The sequence below is a fragment of the Vombatus ursinus genome, unplaced genomic scaffold (genome assembly GCF_900497805.2).
Source record: "Vombatus ursinus unplaced genomic scaffold, bare-nosed wombat genome assembly UNPS02014778.1, whole genome shotgun sequence".
Lineage (NCBI taxonomy): Eukaryota > Metazoa > Chordata > Mammalia > Diprotodontia > Vombatidae > Vombatus > Vombatus ursinus.
The window spans coordinates 3,335,107-3,353,637 of record NW_020954556.1 but is presented as its reverse complement, the minus strand read 5'-3'; the positions used below and the strand labels follow the sequence as shown (position 1 = coordinate 3,353,637).

At 38.3% G+C, this 18,531-nt stretch overlaps 1 protein-coding gene across 1 annotated transcript in view; it reads left to right on the top strand.

Moving 5' to 3' along the window:
* The window catches only part of PSD3 (pleckstrin and Sec7 domain containing 3), a 608,877-nt gene that overhangs the window by 525,012 nt on the left and 65,334 nt on the right, over positions 1-18,531 (top strand). The window contains exon 12 of the mRNA XM_027865166.1: positions 7,735-7,805. Within this exon, the coding sequence (XP_027720967.1) occupies positions 7,735-7,805 (71 nt within the window). The remainder of the gene's footprint in view (positions 1-7,734; positions 7,806-18,531) is intronic.

Below are 18,531 nucleotides of genomic sequence, written 5' to 3'. Positions count from 1 at the left end.
TTTAAACTTAATTGTGATCCAACTTCATCATGTAGTCTAGCCTGACCCACCCTGGTTCACAGTGAGCTGAATCCTGAAGGAAACCAGGGATTTCAAGAAACAGAAGTAAAGAGGGAGTGACTGTCAGGCATGGAGGGCAGCCAGTAGAAATAAGGAGACTGTAGGTGGTGAGTCATGAATGCTGAACCAAAACAAAGTCAGTTTGGCTGGGCACAGAGAGAAGAGAACATAGTAAAGTGCAGTAAGTCTAGAAGGATAGGTTGGGAACAGGTTATGAAGAACTTTAAGAGTCAAACAAAAGAAATTCTATTTGATCTTCAAACATAGGGAGCTACTTGAGTTTAGTGAATAGGGAGTCAGACTTGCACTTTGGGAAATCGCTTTGGCAGCTCTGTGAAGGATGGATTGTTGAGAGGAGAGACTTGAGGCATAGGGTCTAGTTAAGTGGCTCTAGATGATTAGGGTTTGAAGCTGGAGGTCCGTATTTTTTTTTTTTTTTCACCTAGACCCTGGATTTTGAGGCCTGGGGAACTTATTGGACTTGTCGGTGACCACACAACTAATAAGTGACAGATGTAATTTGAACCCAGAGCTTGCTAACTGCAATTTCATCGCTCTATCCACCATGCCATGCTGTTTCCCACTATTATTTCATTTGATCCCTACACTAACCCAGTAAGATAGGGAGGGAAGGGATTTTTTTTTTTTTTTTGCACAGCTTCCCATGCTTCACATTCAGTGCTTAGCACAATGACCCAAAAGTTGTTAAATAATGAATATTTACTGAATGAAAAGAGCAAGTCCTTCATAACCTTATCCCCTCCTACCTTTCTAGTCTTTTTACACCTTGCTCCCTGACACATAACTCTTTGATCCAGTGACATTGACCTTCTGGCTCTTCCATGAACAAGACATTTTATCTCTTGGCTTTAGACATTTTCTCTGGCGGTCCCCCATGCCTGAAATGCTCTCCTTCCTTTGTCTGCTGGCTTCCTTTAAGGTTAGGCTCCTTTAAGATTACAAAAGGAAATGTGTATTGTTTGTTAGTTCACTTAGAACCTCACTACCACACTAAACTTGGGGCCAGTAGCTATTTAATACCTATTGACTTGAGGTGAAGACTATAATTTTAAGAATTAAATTCCCTTTTAGAAAAATCCTTGAATTTTGTATCTGTCATATTTAGATCTTACTGAAATTTTTGGAAAGCTGAAATTCTTAAAACAGAGGAAACTTCAGTTTTGAGTTCAGACTTTGAAGGAACTCAAAGAATAATTCAATTCAGTTCAATAAACTTTTATTAAGTTGTATGCCAGGCACTATGCTAAGTTCTGAGGATATAAAGAAGCAAAAGGAAAAGTCCCTGCCCTCAAGGTACTTTTCTAATGGGAGAAGACAACACACAGTTAGAAGCTGGGAAGAGAGTGGGAATAGATCAGGGAAGGAACATTGTTGGGGCATCGTTTTCTTTGGAGTTCAAACCAAGGAAAGCTGCAGATAGAAAAGTGAGAAGTTGAAATCATAATGTGGAAGGCATTATCATGGAACTGTTGGAGGGGAGAGGAGGCATCTGCTACCAGTAGCTCTGGTGAAAGTATCAGCCTTTCTCCAGCACCATCACTATCATCAATGAATTGGACCTCTTGGCTAATATTCTGCTGTGGTCCATTACAGAGCTAACAATACCTGAAGACGGGAGGAAGGAGATCTGGTTAGACCTTTCCATGTTACAGCAGGTTAGTTCTGGAGATCTGTCATTTCTGCTCAGCTCTGTCATGTCTCTGTATTCCCCTGTTGTGCACCTGGGGAAATCTCCTCTGCCAGGCTGTGCTGTAAACGACCTGAGGTCTTAGACGTAGGTAATGTGGATGAGTTTGGTAGTGAGGATGCATGTAGTTCACAAGATCAGTGATAGCTGCATCCATGACAGTACCTTCCCTCTTCTTTTGGGGTTGTTTGTGTTAGAGGCCAGAGACTCCTGACAAATCAAATGATACATCGTATTCTAGAACAGGCCTCAAGGTTATCAAGTATCTCAGGCAGGTTCTTTGATTTGCCACAGATCACATACCTAGCAAGAGGTGATTGTGGCACCAGATCCTAGGTTTTCTGTCTCCTTGTGCAATACTCCTTTCTTTCCATCTTGTCGCCTCCGTTTCTACTTTGTCATAATGCAAGGAGTATTTTTCACTATAAAATGAATGCATTTCATATTGTTACCTTCACTTTGAAGTTGTTCTAATTTGACATTTGCTGCAAGAGCACAGTCATAGTCGAGTAAAGATTTATTCAGACACATTTAACAATGTATTTCTCTCGTTCTGCCTATTACCTTCTGCTGGGTACGTATATGCTTTAGCAGCAGGTACTGAGATTGTGTGCCAACAGAAAGGGATGGTTTCTACTTCCTCCAAAGGCCCACAGAGCAAATGTTTTGATTCCTTTTCGACAGGTGGATAGCTCAGCATGGTACTGAAATGAGCATCTGTGTTCTAGAAAGAAGATGGACATACACATGACTCTCTAAGCCTGGAATGCTTGAGTAACCAATAAGAGGAGACTTGACAATTGTGTTTTGGCTAGGATTATTTTTTAAAAGCTTTCTTTTTGGTCACAGCAAAATTCATGTTAAATATAACTTCACATTTATTATAAACATAGAAATAGGTGATAACTACTCAGCCAATTTATACAAAAGAAGACAAGGATAAAAGTCCAAAGACCCAGGTCCTTGTCTAGTCTCTATCAATAATTTGCCATTTGGATGTGAGCAAATTACTTAAAAATCTCTATTTTAGTTTCCTTATCTGTGAAATGGGAATAATATTATTTGTTCTACCTACTTTACCATTTCAACATTTCAGTAAGAATTTCTTTAGTTGTTGTTATACGTATGACACTATCCTAGGCACAGAGGATGCAAAGACAAAAATAGCAAGGCTCCTGTCCTCAGGGAATTTATATTCTACTTGAAAGTTGTGAGAACCCATATGATGAAATGGAAACAAGACTGCGTTTGGAGTCAGAGAACTTAGGGTGAGAGTCTGATTCTGCCAATTTCCTTTGTGACCTTAGGCAAGTCAGATACTTCCTTGGGTATCAGTTTCCTCATCTGTAAAATGGAATGGGAATGTTGAACTAAATGTCCTTTAATATCCTTTCCAACTCTAAACCTATAATTCCAGCGTACTAAATGAGATAATAAATGTTAAAATATTTTGAAAATTAAAGCATTATACTTGTTATAAAGGATTACTGTCATTAATAAGTAACATTTCTGATAAAATTCCAAAAATACATTTACTTTTTAATAAATTATAGATTTTTTATTATAATATGTTCTGTTGCATTGGACAGTCTCCAAGACCTTCTATAAACCAAGAAGGAAATTATTCTTTTGTTTCTAAGCTGAAGTTTTAATACATCTCAAACTTCTGGAAAAAAAGTCAGTGTTTGTCATATAAGTGTAAAGGTAGAAGAACTGACCGTTTTAATTCTGCATTTTTTAAACTGCCAACTGTTGCACTTGCCAAATATCTGTAGCAGGGAGGACCTGTATTATTCTGAGTTCTCTTCCCATAGATCTTTGATGGAGCTCTGAAGGAATTAATGATAACATACATGGTGCGGGAGCCAGTTTCGTTGTTTCTCCGTACATCAGAAACAGGGTTTCTATGTGCCATGGTATCCAGTGATCAAACAAGGAGTTCCACGAAGACCAAAACTTGTATTCACAAAACACACACACACACACACACACACACACACACACACACACACACAGAGCAAACCCATCTGCCTTGTCATCATCATCCGTCATGGGTGGTGTATGAATTCAGCTGAAGAAGAGAAGTACATTTTACAAATGTATTGAATTACCTAATAATAATAATAGCTAACATTTTACAACGTTTTAAGGTTTACAAAACACTTTTTATACTTATGTTAACTCATTCTGTTTCCTCGTCTCTAAAATCAGGAGAGTTGGGCTAGATGACCTCTGAGGTCCTTTCCAGTTATAAAGCTATGATCCCTAAAGGACTTGACATCATTTCTCCTTTTATCAGTTAACCCGCTGTGTAGAGTAAAGAATTGAACTTCAGATCAAACATTCACTGTATTTCTATGATTTCTTCCCAGTCTGAATATTTATGGACTTTTTTTTTTTTTTTGACTTTCATAAGATCTTTCTATGCACTCTAGAATATAACTTTCAGAATTTAGAGTAAGGGATGAGTTCTCCTTTTTTGTCATCTTAATTAAATTGACCAAGTGGATATAGATAGGCTGAACCTTCATTTTCCTTTTTTCTAGATGTTTGAGGATTATTCCCCTTGATAATAGGATTATTGATTCAGAGCTGGAAGGGACTCTAAGGTTTAACCTTCTTATTTTACAAATGAGGAAGTAGCTTGCTTAAAGTCACCATTGTCTTAGGTTTTTCCACATATACTTAATTTTCATGGCTTCCCTTCATCATGAGTTCTCTGATGTTGAGTAAGGGATGTGGTCACTAAAAGCTTTTCTAAATTTCAATACATTTGTTAGGTCTCTATCTTTTTAAAATAATTCATTATAGACCTAATGTTAAACACTTCCACAACCCATATTAATAGACCTTTCAGGGATTGGGTCCTAATATATCATTTGAACCCAAAACGTGGTTCTTCTTTCTTTCTTTTTTTTTAATTATTTTATTTTTAATTTATGGAATTTCAATTTAATTTAATTCATGGTCCTCATTTCTCAGTCATTAAATATGCTAGCGATAGAGGTGCCACCAGTTTATCATATAATATTATTGTTAGTATGGGGGCATGTATCTAGAGCTGGAAGAGATTTCAGAAGCCGTCTACCTCAAGCCCCTCATTTTACTGATGATGGAACTGAGGCCTGGACAGATCAAGTGAATTGTCCGAGGTTACAAAGGAAGGAGTAAGAATCAAGAGACAAGATTTGAACTCAGACACCTCCTATTCTTTATATTTTGGGGGTTTTGTTTTACTATAAATAGTGTTTTTTGTATCAGTAGTCATTGTTTAAAAATGAATAAAATAAGGAGTAGCTCAACTACAGCACTAAAAACCAAGACTTCGGTTTCAAACTTTCAGACAAACATCTACAAACTCAACTCTTGTCCATGTCCCAAGTACAGAAGAAAGACACATATGGCAACAGGTTGGGAGGCAGTCGGGTATGTTTGCTATCTAGTGGGTTTAGTGTTAGAACACTTGGTTTTGAGGCCTGTTTTGTCTTTCCTAGATGTGTGACTGTGGGCAAATCATGTGATTCCTCTGGATTTCATTTTCCTTCATTTTTCAAAGGGAGCTGATAATTTTAAAATTGGCTTTGTCTCAGGCTTGTTGTGAACAAAGCAATTGTTATTTTCTTATGATTGTGATGCCTAGTGTGTTTCAGCTACCAAATTTTAAGAGTTAGTTTCCACAGTTCTGCAAAATTACAAACAACAAAAAAGAATGGATTTCAAAACAAAACTGTTGAGTTTCTTAAATGGAAATGTGATCAGTTGAAACTTCCCCTACCCCTCTCTAGTGTAAATAAGTAAAAGGGAAAATTAAAGTTGTGAAACATCTTTCAAAAGGAACTATTATATCTGACATTGTTCCCGATTCTAGAACACTTATTGATATATTCGTTTATGACAAAGATGTGACTTAGAGTAAGGGATAAGGACTTGAGAACTTTGTTTCAAAATTTGTTCCTTTGGGCCAGATAGGTGATTCAGTGGATAGAGCACCAGCTTTGGAATCAGGAGGACCTGAGTTTAAATCCAGCTTCTGATCCTTATTAGCCTATGTGACCCTGAGCAAGTCACTTAACCTCAATTACCTCCAAAAAAGAAAGAAAGAAAGAAATTTGCTGTTTTGTTTATAAATACCTCTGTAATGCTGTTGCTTATAATATCATTGTAACAGGAGCATAACATAGCCTAATAATGGTTATATACTGACCATATCTTGTCAGTAAGACCCTGAGTTCAAATTCTTGCCTCTGACAGATATCAAAGGACCTCGACTCAAAGACTGGCACAGCCACATACTGCCTGTGTCACTTTATGAGTCTCTTAACCTTTCTGGGCCTTGGTTTTTCTCATCTACAACATGAATTGGTTGGAGTCCATGGACTCTGGGACCTCCTAGCTCTAGGATTCCATGCCATAGTAGCTGTAGTACCAAGGACATTTCACTAAACCTCTGATTTCCCCAGAAAACTCTTTAAGACTATAAAGTACAGAGATCTGCCTCAGGAGGAGTTTCTACACTGAGAACATCATCCCTCTGACACATAATGCGGTGTGCCCCTAGGCTTATTACTTGACCTCCCCATGCTCTTAATCAACTAGCATTTCTTAGTGCCAGGCACTGTGCTAGGCACTGGAGATACAAAGAAAATTAGAAAAACTCAAACCAAACCAGTCCCTGCTCTCAAGGAGCTTACAATCTGACGGAGGAGACCACATGAAAACATCTCTTTACACACAGACTGCATATGGGATAAATTGAAAGTAGTGTCAGAGGGGAAAGTACCGAGATTAAGGAGAACTGGGGGGAGATTCTGGAAGAAAATGGGATTTTAGCTGAGATTAGAAGGAAGCCAGGGAAGCTGACAGCCCTCTAAGATTCTAGTCTCAGAACAGTGCCTAGCACATAGTAGGCACTTAATAAATGTTTATTGATTGAATCCAAGTGGCAGAGAAGGTGCAACTTGTATCTGCAGAAGGTATTTCCTCACCTTGGAGTTCTCTTTAATCACTGAATTCACAGGTTCAGGCCCTATCACTATCAAATCACAGGTCCAAATAAAATAATAGTTATTGTTCTCATTATTAATAGAACTATTAGATGATAATAGCATTAGATAATAGTATTAATAATAGGTTGAAAATAAAGTTGATCTTAAAATACTATTTTTGGTCAGCTATTAATAAAGGACAATAAAAATTATTTTTTAAAGATTTTTCTGCCAGGCTTCTGCTTTTTGGTTTGTTGAAGTATTCTAGATAGTAAAACACCTCACTCCTATTGCTAGATCGTTGAGAGACCCACAGGGTTGTCTGTTTTTTTTTTGTTGTTGTTGTTGTTTGTTTGTTTTTTGTAAATTTTTTCTTTGTCATGGGGGGGGAATTCAATGGGGAAGAAAGGTCTGCTGGGCACAACTGGGAGACACTACAGGGCATCCATAAAACTTTTTATCCATACAACTTAAAAAAAAATAAAATAAAAGAAGAGGTTGGACTACCTCTGGAGTCCCTTACAGCTATAAAACTACCGCTCCGAAGTGGGTTTATTTTAAGTCTTAAGCATTTAGGAAAAAATGAAAAGACTCCAGCAAAGAGTCTGGGTATTGCCAAAAGGCTGGGACCTGCTGACCCAGGACGTATGTGTAACACCCCTCTTTGGTTATTTCTCGTTTCTGTTTTTTTCTGGTCACCTCCCAATAACGCACAAAGTTCTGTCTCGAATGACTGTGCCAAATCTCTTTCCCCGACAGCTTTTGCTGTACCCTGGAATGCTGTCTCTGAAAAATAAAGATTCTTTAAGTCAGTTTCTCATCCACCATGTGGGGGGTTTATTTTGTCTCCTGCAGCAAATGGTGCACTTTGAATCTGAATCACCATGTTGAATAGAGAAATGCTAAAGATGTTAATTGTCTTTCTAAAATGCCAACTGACTTCAAGTAAGATTTTTCCCTTTTATTTTGTTTTCTTTTTAGCTCCAAGAGGAAAGCGAGGGTGGAAGACCTTTTATGCTGTGCTGAAGGGAACAGTTCTTTACTTACAAAAGGTAAAAATAGAACTTTTTGTGAAACAGTAATTAAATAAGGGGCACAAAAAAAAGACCCATTGTACATAAGTCACCTCTGACCACCTGAAGAGTAAAAAAACAAATCTCATTTCATCTTTCACCCTCCACATTGATGACCTGTTGTTGTTTTTGTTGTTTCATTTTTTTTAATCTTACTTGGATACAGTTTATTTCCCAGTTTATTTTAACGAAAACTTGTCTTTGATTGTATATATTTAGTTTCAAATTAGAAAATAATATGATTGATCAGAAAATTGAATTTTAAGAGACTTACAACTTACCCTTCTTTTGTTGGGTAGAATAAACCTTGTACTTGACAGTTTTCATCATGTTTTATATCTGTATGCAACATTTCCATTATAGATGTTTTATAGCTAAAGACTAACCAGGTTTTTAAGTCTTGTCTGATTAGATCTACCATGGCATATTGGGTAGGGAAATGGACAAACTTGAGTTCAAATACTGCCTCAGACACGTTCTAGCCTTGTGACCCTAACCAAGACCTTAATCTCACTGTGTATCAGTTTCCCCATCTGTAAAATGAGGGGATTGGACTTGTTGGTCTATAAGGTTCCATTTACCTCTAAGACTGTAACTACTACGAGCCTCTGTCACTTATGTCAGTCCAAGCTTAAACTTAGGGTATGAGATTTCAGTTAAATAGAGTTTTAGCTTAACCTTAGTTGCAAGGTGAGTGTTAGTCACTCAGAACAGGAAGAATTTGTCACACTTTTTGTCACAAACTGCCTTCCTTGCCTTGAAATTCTAAATGTGTGTTTCTTATTTTGCTTATGAATTCTGTCAATTTGGAGAGACGCTAATATCTCCTCCAGTTCATAGTCAGGCAGGAGGTCCTGCCATGGGAATGAAGATGTGTACTACCCTTCAAGGCTCAGGAACGTTTTCCTGAAGACACCACTGCTTGAGGGACAGCCACATAGAGGCCCCCCAAAGGGCCCTTGCGGGGAGCTATAGAGAACTTGAGATTTACCATATGTCCTCTTGGGAACCACATTTTTAGCTTTCTCTTTGATTATGACATAAGGACACAGATTTTCTAGAAGAATTCACAGCCTGGGGTAAAAAAATTTTTTTTTCAAGATTTCATTCATGTTCATCTTTATTTTATAAAACACACACACTCCCTAATATGCTTCAAATGTTTTCTCATCACTGCCTTTCTACACTTCTGTTTCTCTGGGAGAGAGACAATTTTTGGTGCAAAATAGCATATGAAGCATTAGATCAGATGGTATTTCCTGCTATTTGTGATCCCTGTTTTAACAAGTCAGCTATATTGACTCCTTCCCCCTATGTCTCACCCCCAGCCCTTTTGCTGGTGTATATATGTATATATTGGGCCAACACTGATCCTTTTAAGTTTGGTTTGCCTTCATCTGCAGATTCCAGCTATTTTCCTAGCAGAAATCCCACTTCCTTTAGAAAAAAAAAACCCAACAACTTTCTTTTTAGCTGAAATTCATCCCAAATGACATCCCTAAAAGAAAGTAAAAACAAGTCTTGGTTGCTTAGTTTAAAAAAGAAAACAAAACAGTTCATGGAATGGCAGGCAATAGGATCTCCATACCTACTCCATTACTCAGGACAGAGCTCTGACATTGAAAGGGAGGTTTGGCTCTACCTGTACATTAGTTGTTTTTATAAAGACCATTCATATCATTGCCCCGGACTGCTTCTGGGGTACTTACTTTCCTGCCCTCCTTCCTCCTTTCTTCATGTATTTAATGTTCTTAATTTCATTCTGCTAGATATAAAAGATTAGAAGTAAATTCCTGATATTCCAGTAGTGGGAGAAAGTGTGTTAGTTGTGAAATATCATTAGCATCTATTTGGTTCAGAGAGCTTTCTTCCCTCACTTATGCCCCTAGTTTCAAAGACTAAGCTCAAATCCTACATAGAGTGTTGGACTGGGAGGGAGGGAGGAAGGAAGGATGGAAGGAAGGAAGGACAGATGGACCGACCGACTATCAGCATTCATTTAAGTCAGAGGGCCTTCTTCCCCCATCTCTGCCCCTTAGTTTCCCTGACTTTCTTCAAGGCTCAGCTCACGTCTCAAATAGAATGTTGGATTTGGAGTCAAGGAAGAAGGAAGGAAGAAGCATTTGTTAAGCACCTACTGTGTTCCATGCAGGCATCTAGATGACGCAGTGGATAGAACACCAGGCCTGGAGTCAGGAAGAACTGAGTTCAAATCTAGCCTCAGACACTAGCTGTCTGACCCTGAGCAAGTCACTTCACCCTGTTTGCCTCAGTTTTCTCATCTGTAAAATGAACTGGAAAAGGAAATTGCAAACCACTCCAATATCTTTGCCAAGAAAATCCCCAATAGTCACAAAGGCACGTTTAAAGTAACTCAACAGCAACAAATGTTCCACAGACTATGCTAAATGCTTTATAAACATTATCTCATTTGATCTGGAAGACTTGAATAAAAATTATACCTTAGATACTTACTTACTGGCCCCATGATCCCGGGCACATCACTTCACCTCTTAGTCTCAGTTTCCTCCTGTTGTAAAATAGGGATAATAGTAGCGCCTACCTCCTACGATTGTTGTGAGAATCAAGCGAGATGGCCTTTATGAAGAGCTTGGTGGCCTTTAAAGTGCTATGTTAATGCTAGCTAGTTAGCTGTCATTTCTCAGTCCTCTAATTACTAATGACTTTCCCTTTCAGATTACATTCCATCTACTCGGTGTACATACATACATACATATGCACATAAATATGTACATGCGTGTATGTACATGTCTACACATGTATTTATATATATAAGAGATATTCCTAGATATTGTCACGCCTATTAAAATGTACTCCTTGAGGTCAGGGAGTTTTTATTTTTTCCCCTTTCTTTTTATTCTCAGCTTTTAGCACAATGCCTGACACATAGTAAGCATTTAATAAATGCTTCTCTTTATTGACTGAGTACATGAGGTAGATATTGATTATGAGGTACACCTCCCCTCCCCGCGTTATCATTACGACATTACAAAATCCGTGTTAGAGAGTGGCGAATGGGACTTGTGTGTTAACCAACAGCATGGATTTAATTTTATAGGGTCATGAAGGGGTCCTTAGCAATCATCTCGTCCAGCTCTTTCATTTGGCAGATGAAGGAACGTTCCCAAGAGGTTAAGCAGTTTGCCCAAGGTCACCCAGGTAGCAAGTAATAATAATAGCTATGTAGAGTGCTTTAGGGATTTACCAAGCATTTTCCCCATGTTGTCCCATTTGATTTTTTTTTTTTAGTGAGGCAGTTGGGGTTAAGTGACTTGCCCAGGGTCACACAGCTAGTACATGTCAAGTATTTGGTCTGAGGCCAGATTTGAACTCAGGTCCTCCTGACTTCAGGGCCGGTGCTCTATTCACCGCACCACCTAGCTGCCCCATCTCATTTGATTCTTAAAACAATCTGAGGAGTTAGGTACTACAGGTACTACCAAAGCAGATCAGCATCTGTTACACATCTTATAGTCTTAAATAGTAAGGCCCCAAGACATTAGCTTGACTATAGGTTGGGTCGCTATCCACTATGCCAAGCTGCCTCTCACTCCCATTTTGCAGATGAGGCTTAAAGTAACTGGTGACTTACTAAACCCAGGACTTCTCCACCCAAGCTGAGCATCCTTTTCACCATTATTGTGATGTCTTTTTGAATACATTAAAATGCCACATGGTAGGAAAGTATCTGCATATGATGGAAGGGAGGTAGGGAAAAAAGAGCATCTAAAAATCACAAAACCATGTTGTCTTCTGATTGTCAGTATTGACCTTGAGGGAGAAGAAGGGGATTTTCTTTAGAAAGCAAGGAAAGGTCCAATGACAAATCCACGTTTGGGCTTAAGGGATGAATCTCGACTTAGTCACCAGTTGACACTTGCTCTCTAGAACCCCCAGGTGAACCTAGAGCGGTGACACGGCCGCACTTGTGAGTTTAATCGTTAGAACAGCTTTGACAAGTCTCTGGATCCACTACTTCCCTGCATATTTGATTAGGGCCTCCTTAGTCTGTAACTCAAAACTTGGAGAAAATCTAAATAGGAAACAAAATGGAGACCTGTGGCTACCTGCACTGGATGTGACAAATGCTCAGAAAAGTTTATTCTTTCACGGGGGCACCTAGGTGACACAGTGGGTAGAGCTCTGGCCGTGGAGTCAGGAGGACCTGAGTTCAAATCTGACCTCAGACACTTGACACTTACTAGCTGTGTGACCCTGGGCAAGTCACTTAACCCCCCACCAAAAAAAAAAGGTTATTGTTCCTGCAGTGAGTAATTTGACATGATCTGGGAATCTGTGACTTCCCACTAGAAAACTCCAGTCCAGCTTGCTTGTTCTCCTTTTGTTCCAGTCATAGAATCCAAAGCTTTAGAAGTTTGGGGAACCTTCCTTTGATTATCTTGTCTGATCCCCTAAGTAAGGAAAGGGAGGGGTCAGAAAAGGAAAAAGATCATAGAGGTCCAATGACAGCAGCACCCATTTATAAGCTCATTTATATATTCTCAGAGAGTTTTACATGCATTTAGCTAGTTTGAGATTTACAACAACCCTTTGGTTCTTGCCTCAAAGTATAACCCATTTTGTAGATGAGGAAGCTGGGGTTCACAAAGGTTATTTCCCTAGGCTCATATACGTAGTAAATGATGGAATTCAAACTCCAGTCTCTTAAGACCAGTTCTTTCCATTCTGTTATTAATAACTGTTATTCTTTCCTTTTTGTGGATAGCAGGAAGCATATTGATCACTTAGGAGAAAGGAGCATCAGCTGTAGTTTAGGATTAATGGACAAAGTGAAAACATTCAAAAATAAAAAGGAATAGATAAGGAAACTCTCTTATGCTGAAAGGAATCATAGACCACAGACCCATGTCAGTAGTAAACTTACTTACTCCTAACATCTTAGCATCTAAATTCATAAAGGAAACATCTGAACTGCAACCGGTGACGGGAGACTTCAATACTGCTCCCTCTCTTTTGGATAAGACTTTATGCCCAAATAGAAACTCAGTTTAGTAGAGGCTTATTGGGGGTACAACTAGTACCTTCTTTGACAGAGGAAGTCCAACAGATGCTCAGTAGACCCTCTCTTTCCAGTCATATCAGGACCAGAGAAGCTTTTGAATGTTGGACTAGAATATGTTCTGTGTTATGTTTCATTCGAACTTAGGTTTTAGAGAAATCTTAATTTCTAGTATTTCTGGAACATTTTCCCTCACCAAATACCTACATGTTATATTCAGCCTCCTTTATTGGATTGCTTCCCCACTCTCCAGGAGAAAGAACATTTAGTCATTTCATGTTCACTTGTCTTCCTTTCATAAGTTTCTTTGTAGTTCCTACTATTTATTTTATTTTTGGGAAGGGGAAAGGAAGATAATGGGGACCAGATAGACTATTCTTGGTCTTTGCTTTTTTCCCCTTTCTCTGACATTCTGTAGACAACTGTTATATCCCCAGAGCATCACCATTCTACTGAATCTCTTTTCTGCCCTGATATTGATTTTCTGAGATAATCTGCATGATCTCTATCCCTCTGTTCCCCTAGACAGCCTCTGACATTCTCTCTCTTCCTTTGCTCTTCAGATACACAAATATCTTCCTTATTCTAGTTAAGGATATTTAACTCATCTCCCTTCCTGCCACTCCTTCTTATAACTTTGTCACATTCCCCTCTGACTTATCAAGGGACCTATACTCAGACCTTTTATAGAGAAACCACAACCCAACACTTAGTAAGTGCCTACCATGGGCAAAATGGTACACTAGGTACTACTTAGGGGATATAAGAGGAATGAAAGGCTTGAGTCCTGTCTTTAAGGAATTTAAAGCCTGTTTGAAGAAACCAAACACGCTGAATGAGAAACACTTAAAAAGCTACATAAGAGTAAAAAGCAAATTAATGGCTAGCATTTATATTGCACTTTAAGGTTTGCAAACTACTTTACCTATGTTATCTCATTTCATCATTACAACAGCCCTAGAAGGTATGTACTGTTATTCTCCCCATTTTGAAGATGAAGATACTGAGCCTAATAGAGCTTAAGTGACTTACCCAGGATCACACAGCTAGTAAATGACTGAGACAGAATTTGACCTTGGGTTTTCCTTTTCTCTAAGGCTAGCTCTCTGTGCACTGTGCCACTTACATGCCTCTGATATATGTGTTCATCACACAGAGAGAAAAACAGAAGTGTGTCTGACAAATTGTCTCCAATTTTCAGTGATCCGTCTTTAAACATTTAGAATTACCTTGCTAGAGTCTAGAGCAGATGTGCTCTTAAGAGGGAAATGACAAACTCATTCATTCATTTAGCGGCTATTGACTGAACATCTCCTATGTGTTGTAATTTGTATTTGGTACAAGAAAAGATGCAAAGATAATTAAGACATGGTACTTACCCTCATAGAATTTATAGCAGAGCAAAATAAAAATGTAGACCTTTAGATTATAAGCTCCCTGAGGGCAGAGGCCGTTTTTTTCTTTCTTTGTACCCTCAGCACTTAGAATAAGTACAGTGTCAAAAGATAAAGGTAACCAAATTCATGTGAAATGGTCATCCTTTGGACTCTTAAATCAGGCCAGTCTGTCAATTCAAAAGAAAATAATCTACACATTTCAAAGCATAGAGTTAGGAGGAAAAGTAAACTGTAGTAAGATCAGTAGCTGTTTTTCAGTCTTTTTTCTTTTTTTTTCTTTTTTTTTTTTTTTTTGGTTTAAGTGAGTATTCCAGTTCACCACTGCTGGATTTCTGTATCAAACTAAAGAGGACCAGAAAGTGGTATAGTGGAAAAAATATTGCATCTGAAAGTTAATTTGAGTCCAAGCTCTGCTACTTATCTACTTATTCACCCTTAAACAAATCATTTAATCTCTTTTTTAGTCTTTAATCTCAGTTTCCTTATCTATAAATTTGGAATGGATGGACTTCCAAGGTTCCTTTGGGCTCTAAAACTATAAAAGCTATGATCCTATGACTATGTTTACACGTTGAATTCATCTGAGTGTTATTAAGCGTATATTATAAGGATATAAAGAGAAATGAAGACTAGTTCCATCCCTCAAGGAACATCTGTTCTACTGGGGGACACAACATACATACAGATAAGTAGGAACAACCAATCAATCAGTCAATCCATAAGCATTTATTAAGCTTTTATATAGACTAGGCACTGGGCTAAGCATTGTAGACACAGAGAAAGGCAAAAATTATCCCAGAAGACTGATGAAGCATATTACCCATCACCTGACAGAAGGGTGATAGACGGAGTCAGGGAGCAAAATGAGGCATAGATTTTTGAGCATGACCAATTTGGAAATTTGTTTTGCTTGACTATGCATATTTGTTATGTTTTTTTTTTCCACCAATGAGAGGGTTGTGGGAGGGAAAGAAAATAGATTTTTATTAATTAAAAAATAAAGGCAAAATCATGGATACTTTGGGAAGAAAAATAATACTAACAACTAGAGGACAGTGGAAGAATAGATTGCATAAAAGCTGGAAACTTTGAATAGCTCATCTCCTAATGCATAATTAAGTAACAGATCTTCAGGGAAGACTAATGGTGGCAGATCTTTAGGGAAAACTAAAGGGAGGTCTCTGGAGAACTGAACTCCCTCCTAAGAGGCAAAGACATAGAAGATAAAGATATGCGGAAGGCCTTGATTAACGGGTGCCATTTTAGTATAGAGCAAATTGAAATGTGGTCATTTTCCTGCCCCATTCCACTCTCACCCTGCCCAAGCAGATGAGATGATGATTAAAACATGTGCCTTGTGTCAGAATGATTCCTGGAACCAGGCGTCAGTAATAATCAGACTCAGCAGGGTGGGCATTGCGGCAAGTTTGGGGGATCCCCTAGCTGGGTGAGAAAACTTGTCTTTCATCCTGGGACCTTCCTGGGCACTAGAGGCAGCTAGAGCTTTAATAATGACACCCTGGCAGTAGCTTTTTGCTTTATTGACATTTTATAAATTGTTCGTTGTGAAGAATGATGAATTTAAGATTTCATGGTGTGCTATGGTCATTCACCATTATTCTGATCTGCTGCTGTTCACAGTTTGAAAAAAAAAATTTTTTTTTGAGTGCAATGAATTAATAATAAAAATGATTGCATTCTTCTCAGTCCTGGTAATGATTCATCATTTGCTTACTTTTGGATATGGCCTTCGTATCCATTTTTTAGCAAATAATGAGTCATCCTAAGTTATGCAGGCCCTTGGAGAAGAATCTTCAGACTGACATAAAGCACCAGGAGCCCTTCCTTAGTGTCTTCCTGTCTTGCACTCTGTATTTGTCTTTGTCAATCTCTGTCTTCTCTTAAATTCTTTTTTCTTTTTTCTAAAATTCAGAATCAGTCTTATGATGTTTCTACATATTCTAGTTTTATTCGTGGTAGTGACTTCAAACTGAGTTGTGCCAACTTCAAGCTAAGCCATCAGATGATTGATACCTTGAGTGAGCTTGATCCATGTAAGAACCTGAGCAGTGAGGCAGTGATGAATCTGGAGCTTGGGGCTGTGACTGCATTCTTTATTGATTGTGGTAGATCTCAGACCTAGGGTCAAGTAGATTTGAAGATACCTTGTCTTGAGGCTCTGGATGGCTAGACAAATTTAGGACAGTCTTTTTTTTTTTTTAAACCAGAAATCTTATAAATAAAAAATAAAAATGAGTAGTATAAAAATGAGTGTTCCATATCCCATATACCTCTATAAATATCCTCATGACAAAGGGGCTTTTGGATCATGCCTCTTCTGTACCAGGACTTCTCCCTAACCTTTTATCCCCCAGTACCTAGCTTAGTACCATGAGTATAGAAGGTGTTTGATGTTGATTGAATTGCATTAAGTTGAATTGAATCTCTCAAGTTGAGGTACCATTAATGTCCTTTCAGTCAACATTTATTAAGTGCCTGCTATGTGCCAGTCACTGTGCTAAGTACTGGGAATCTAAGCATTGGAAAATCTAAGGTAGAGGGTATATATAAAAGAAGAGGGCTATAGCAAGTATATGTAAAAGAGGGCTATGGGCAACTAGGTGGCACAGTGGATAGAGTTCTGGGCCTGGAGTCAGCAAGACTATTCTTCCTGAGTTCAAATGTGGCCTCAGATACCGACTAGCTATGTGACCCTGGGCAAGCCACTTAACCCTGTTTGCCTCAGTTTCCTCATTTGTAAAATGAGCTGAAGAAGAAAATGGCAAACTGTTCCAGTATCTTTGCCAGTATCTTTGACCCCTAAATGGGGTCACAAAGAGTCAGGTACAACTGAAATGATTGAGCAGCAACATAGAAAACTATAGCAATTTTCAAAAGCCAAGAAGATAAGTTTGGGTGTGCTGAATAAAATGATTCCTGCAATAGCCAATTTTGCTAAGTATGGTGCTTCCTACTTTCTACCATGCACACATAAAGGAGATTTGTATTTCCTTCTGGGAAATTCCTCACTCTTTGCCTATTTCACAGGCATCAAAGAGGCCCTATAGGTTGCCATGATTCTCTGAGTAAAAGATAGTTTGTTCTTTGCCATGGTAACTGAGGGAAGAATCAGGAGGCCTTGAATATGCTGGGTAGTGCATTAGAAAATGAATTCATGGCCCTGCTTCACTAGTACAAAACTGGTAGAGACTCCATCCTTCTAGGCAGAATGAATAATAACTGTAAAGGATTTAGAGACCAGTTCATAGATTCACTAAAGAGACTTCAGCTAGAAGAATATCAACATCTGTTGCTGGTGATGTGGGACCAATGACCCTTTATGTAATAAAAGGATACTAGAGAGAAAAGCCTAAACATCCCACTTCATTTGGGAAGCCTTCCCCTGAACAACCTCAGCTCTATTGTAGAGTTCCCTTCCCCTCTGAATTCCAGTAGCAATTTTTCTTTATAAAATTCGTTTAACAGCATACTGCCTTATAACATTTTTTACTTCCTATGTTGGTCCAGATTATAGACCACACTTTGCTCCTCAAATCTGGCTTCTATAAAGTCCAAATGTGACTATAATTACTTAATATATAATTAGTATAATTACTTAACCTGGTTGCTTATTGTTGGGAGGATGCCTTATTCCCTTACTGAGCTGAAAAATAAGTTGTTGGTAGCAGATCTACTGGATTCTAATGTGTGATAGAGATCTTTTTGAAACCTGTCATGTGTAGAGCCATAGAAAGATTTAGAAGTCACAGGATCTGAGTTCTGATCCTGCCTCCTGAACTTCCTATCTGTGTGACCCTTGGCCAAATGACTTAATCTCTTTGGGCTTTGATTTCTTCATGTGTAAAAAGAGGCAGATGATCTCTTAAGGTGCATTTCTGTTCTAAATCTGTGATCCTATGATCTTATAGTTTTTAAAAAAAAATTTTTCCTTTTAAAAGTATTAAGTCGTAGTAAAAAAAAAAAATCCAGCCTTAACATTTACTAGCTATATTAGAGGTGTCAGACACACTGCCTATGCCATCCACTGCACTGGAACCAGATTAAAATAGAATTGGGAAATATTCAACAAAGTAAATAAAAATGCAATAGAACATAAGATGATGTTAATATGCAGTATTCTAATTCAATGAGCAGTCCACAGGGATCCTTATATATGGTCTCGTGTCCCTCATTTCTATGTCAGCTTGATACCACAAAGGTATATGATGGCTGCAAGCAACTCATTTCATCCTTTGTGAGTGTTGGT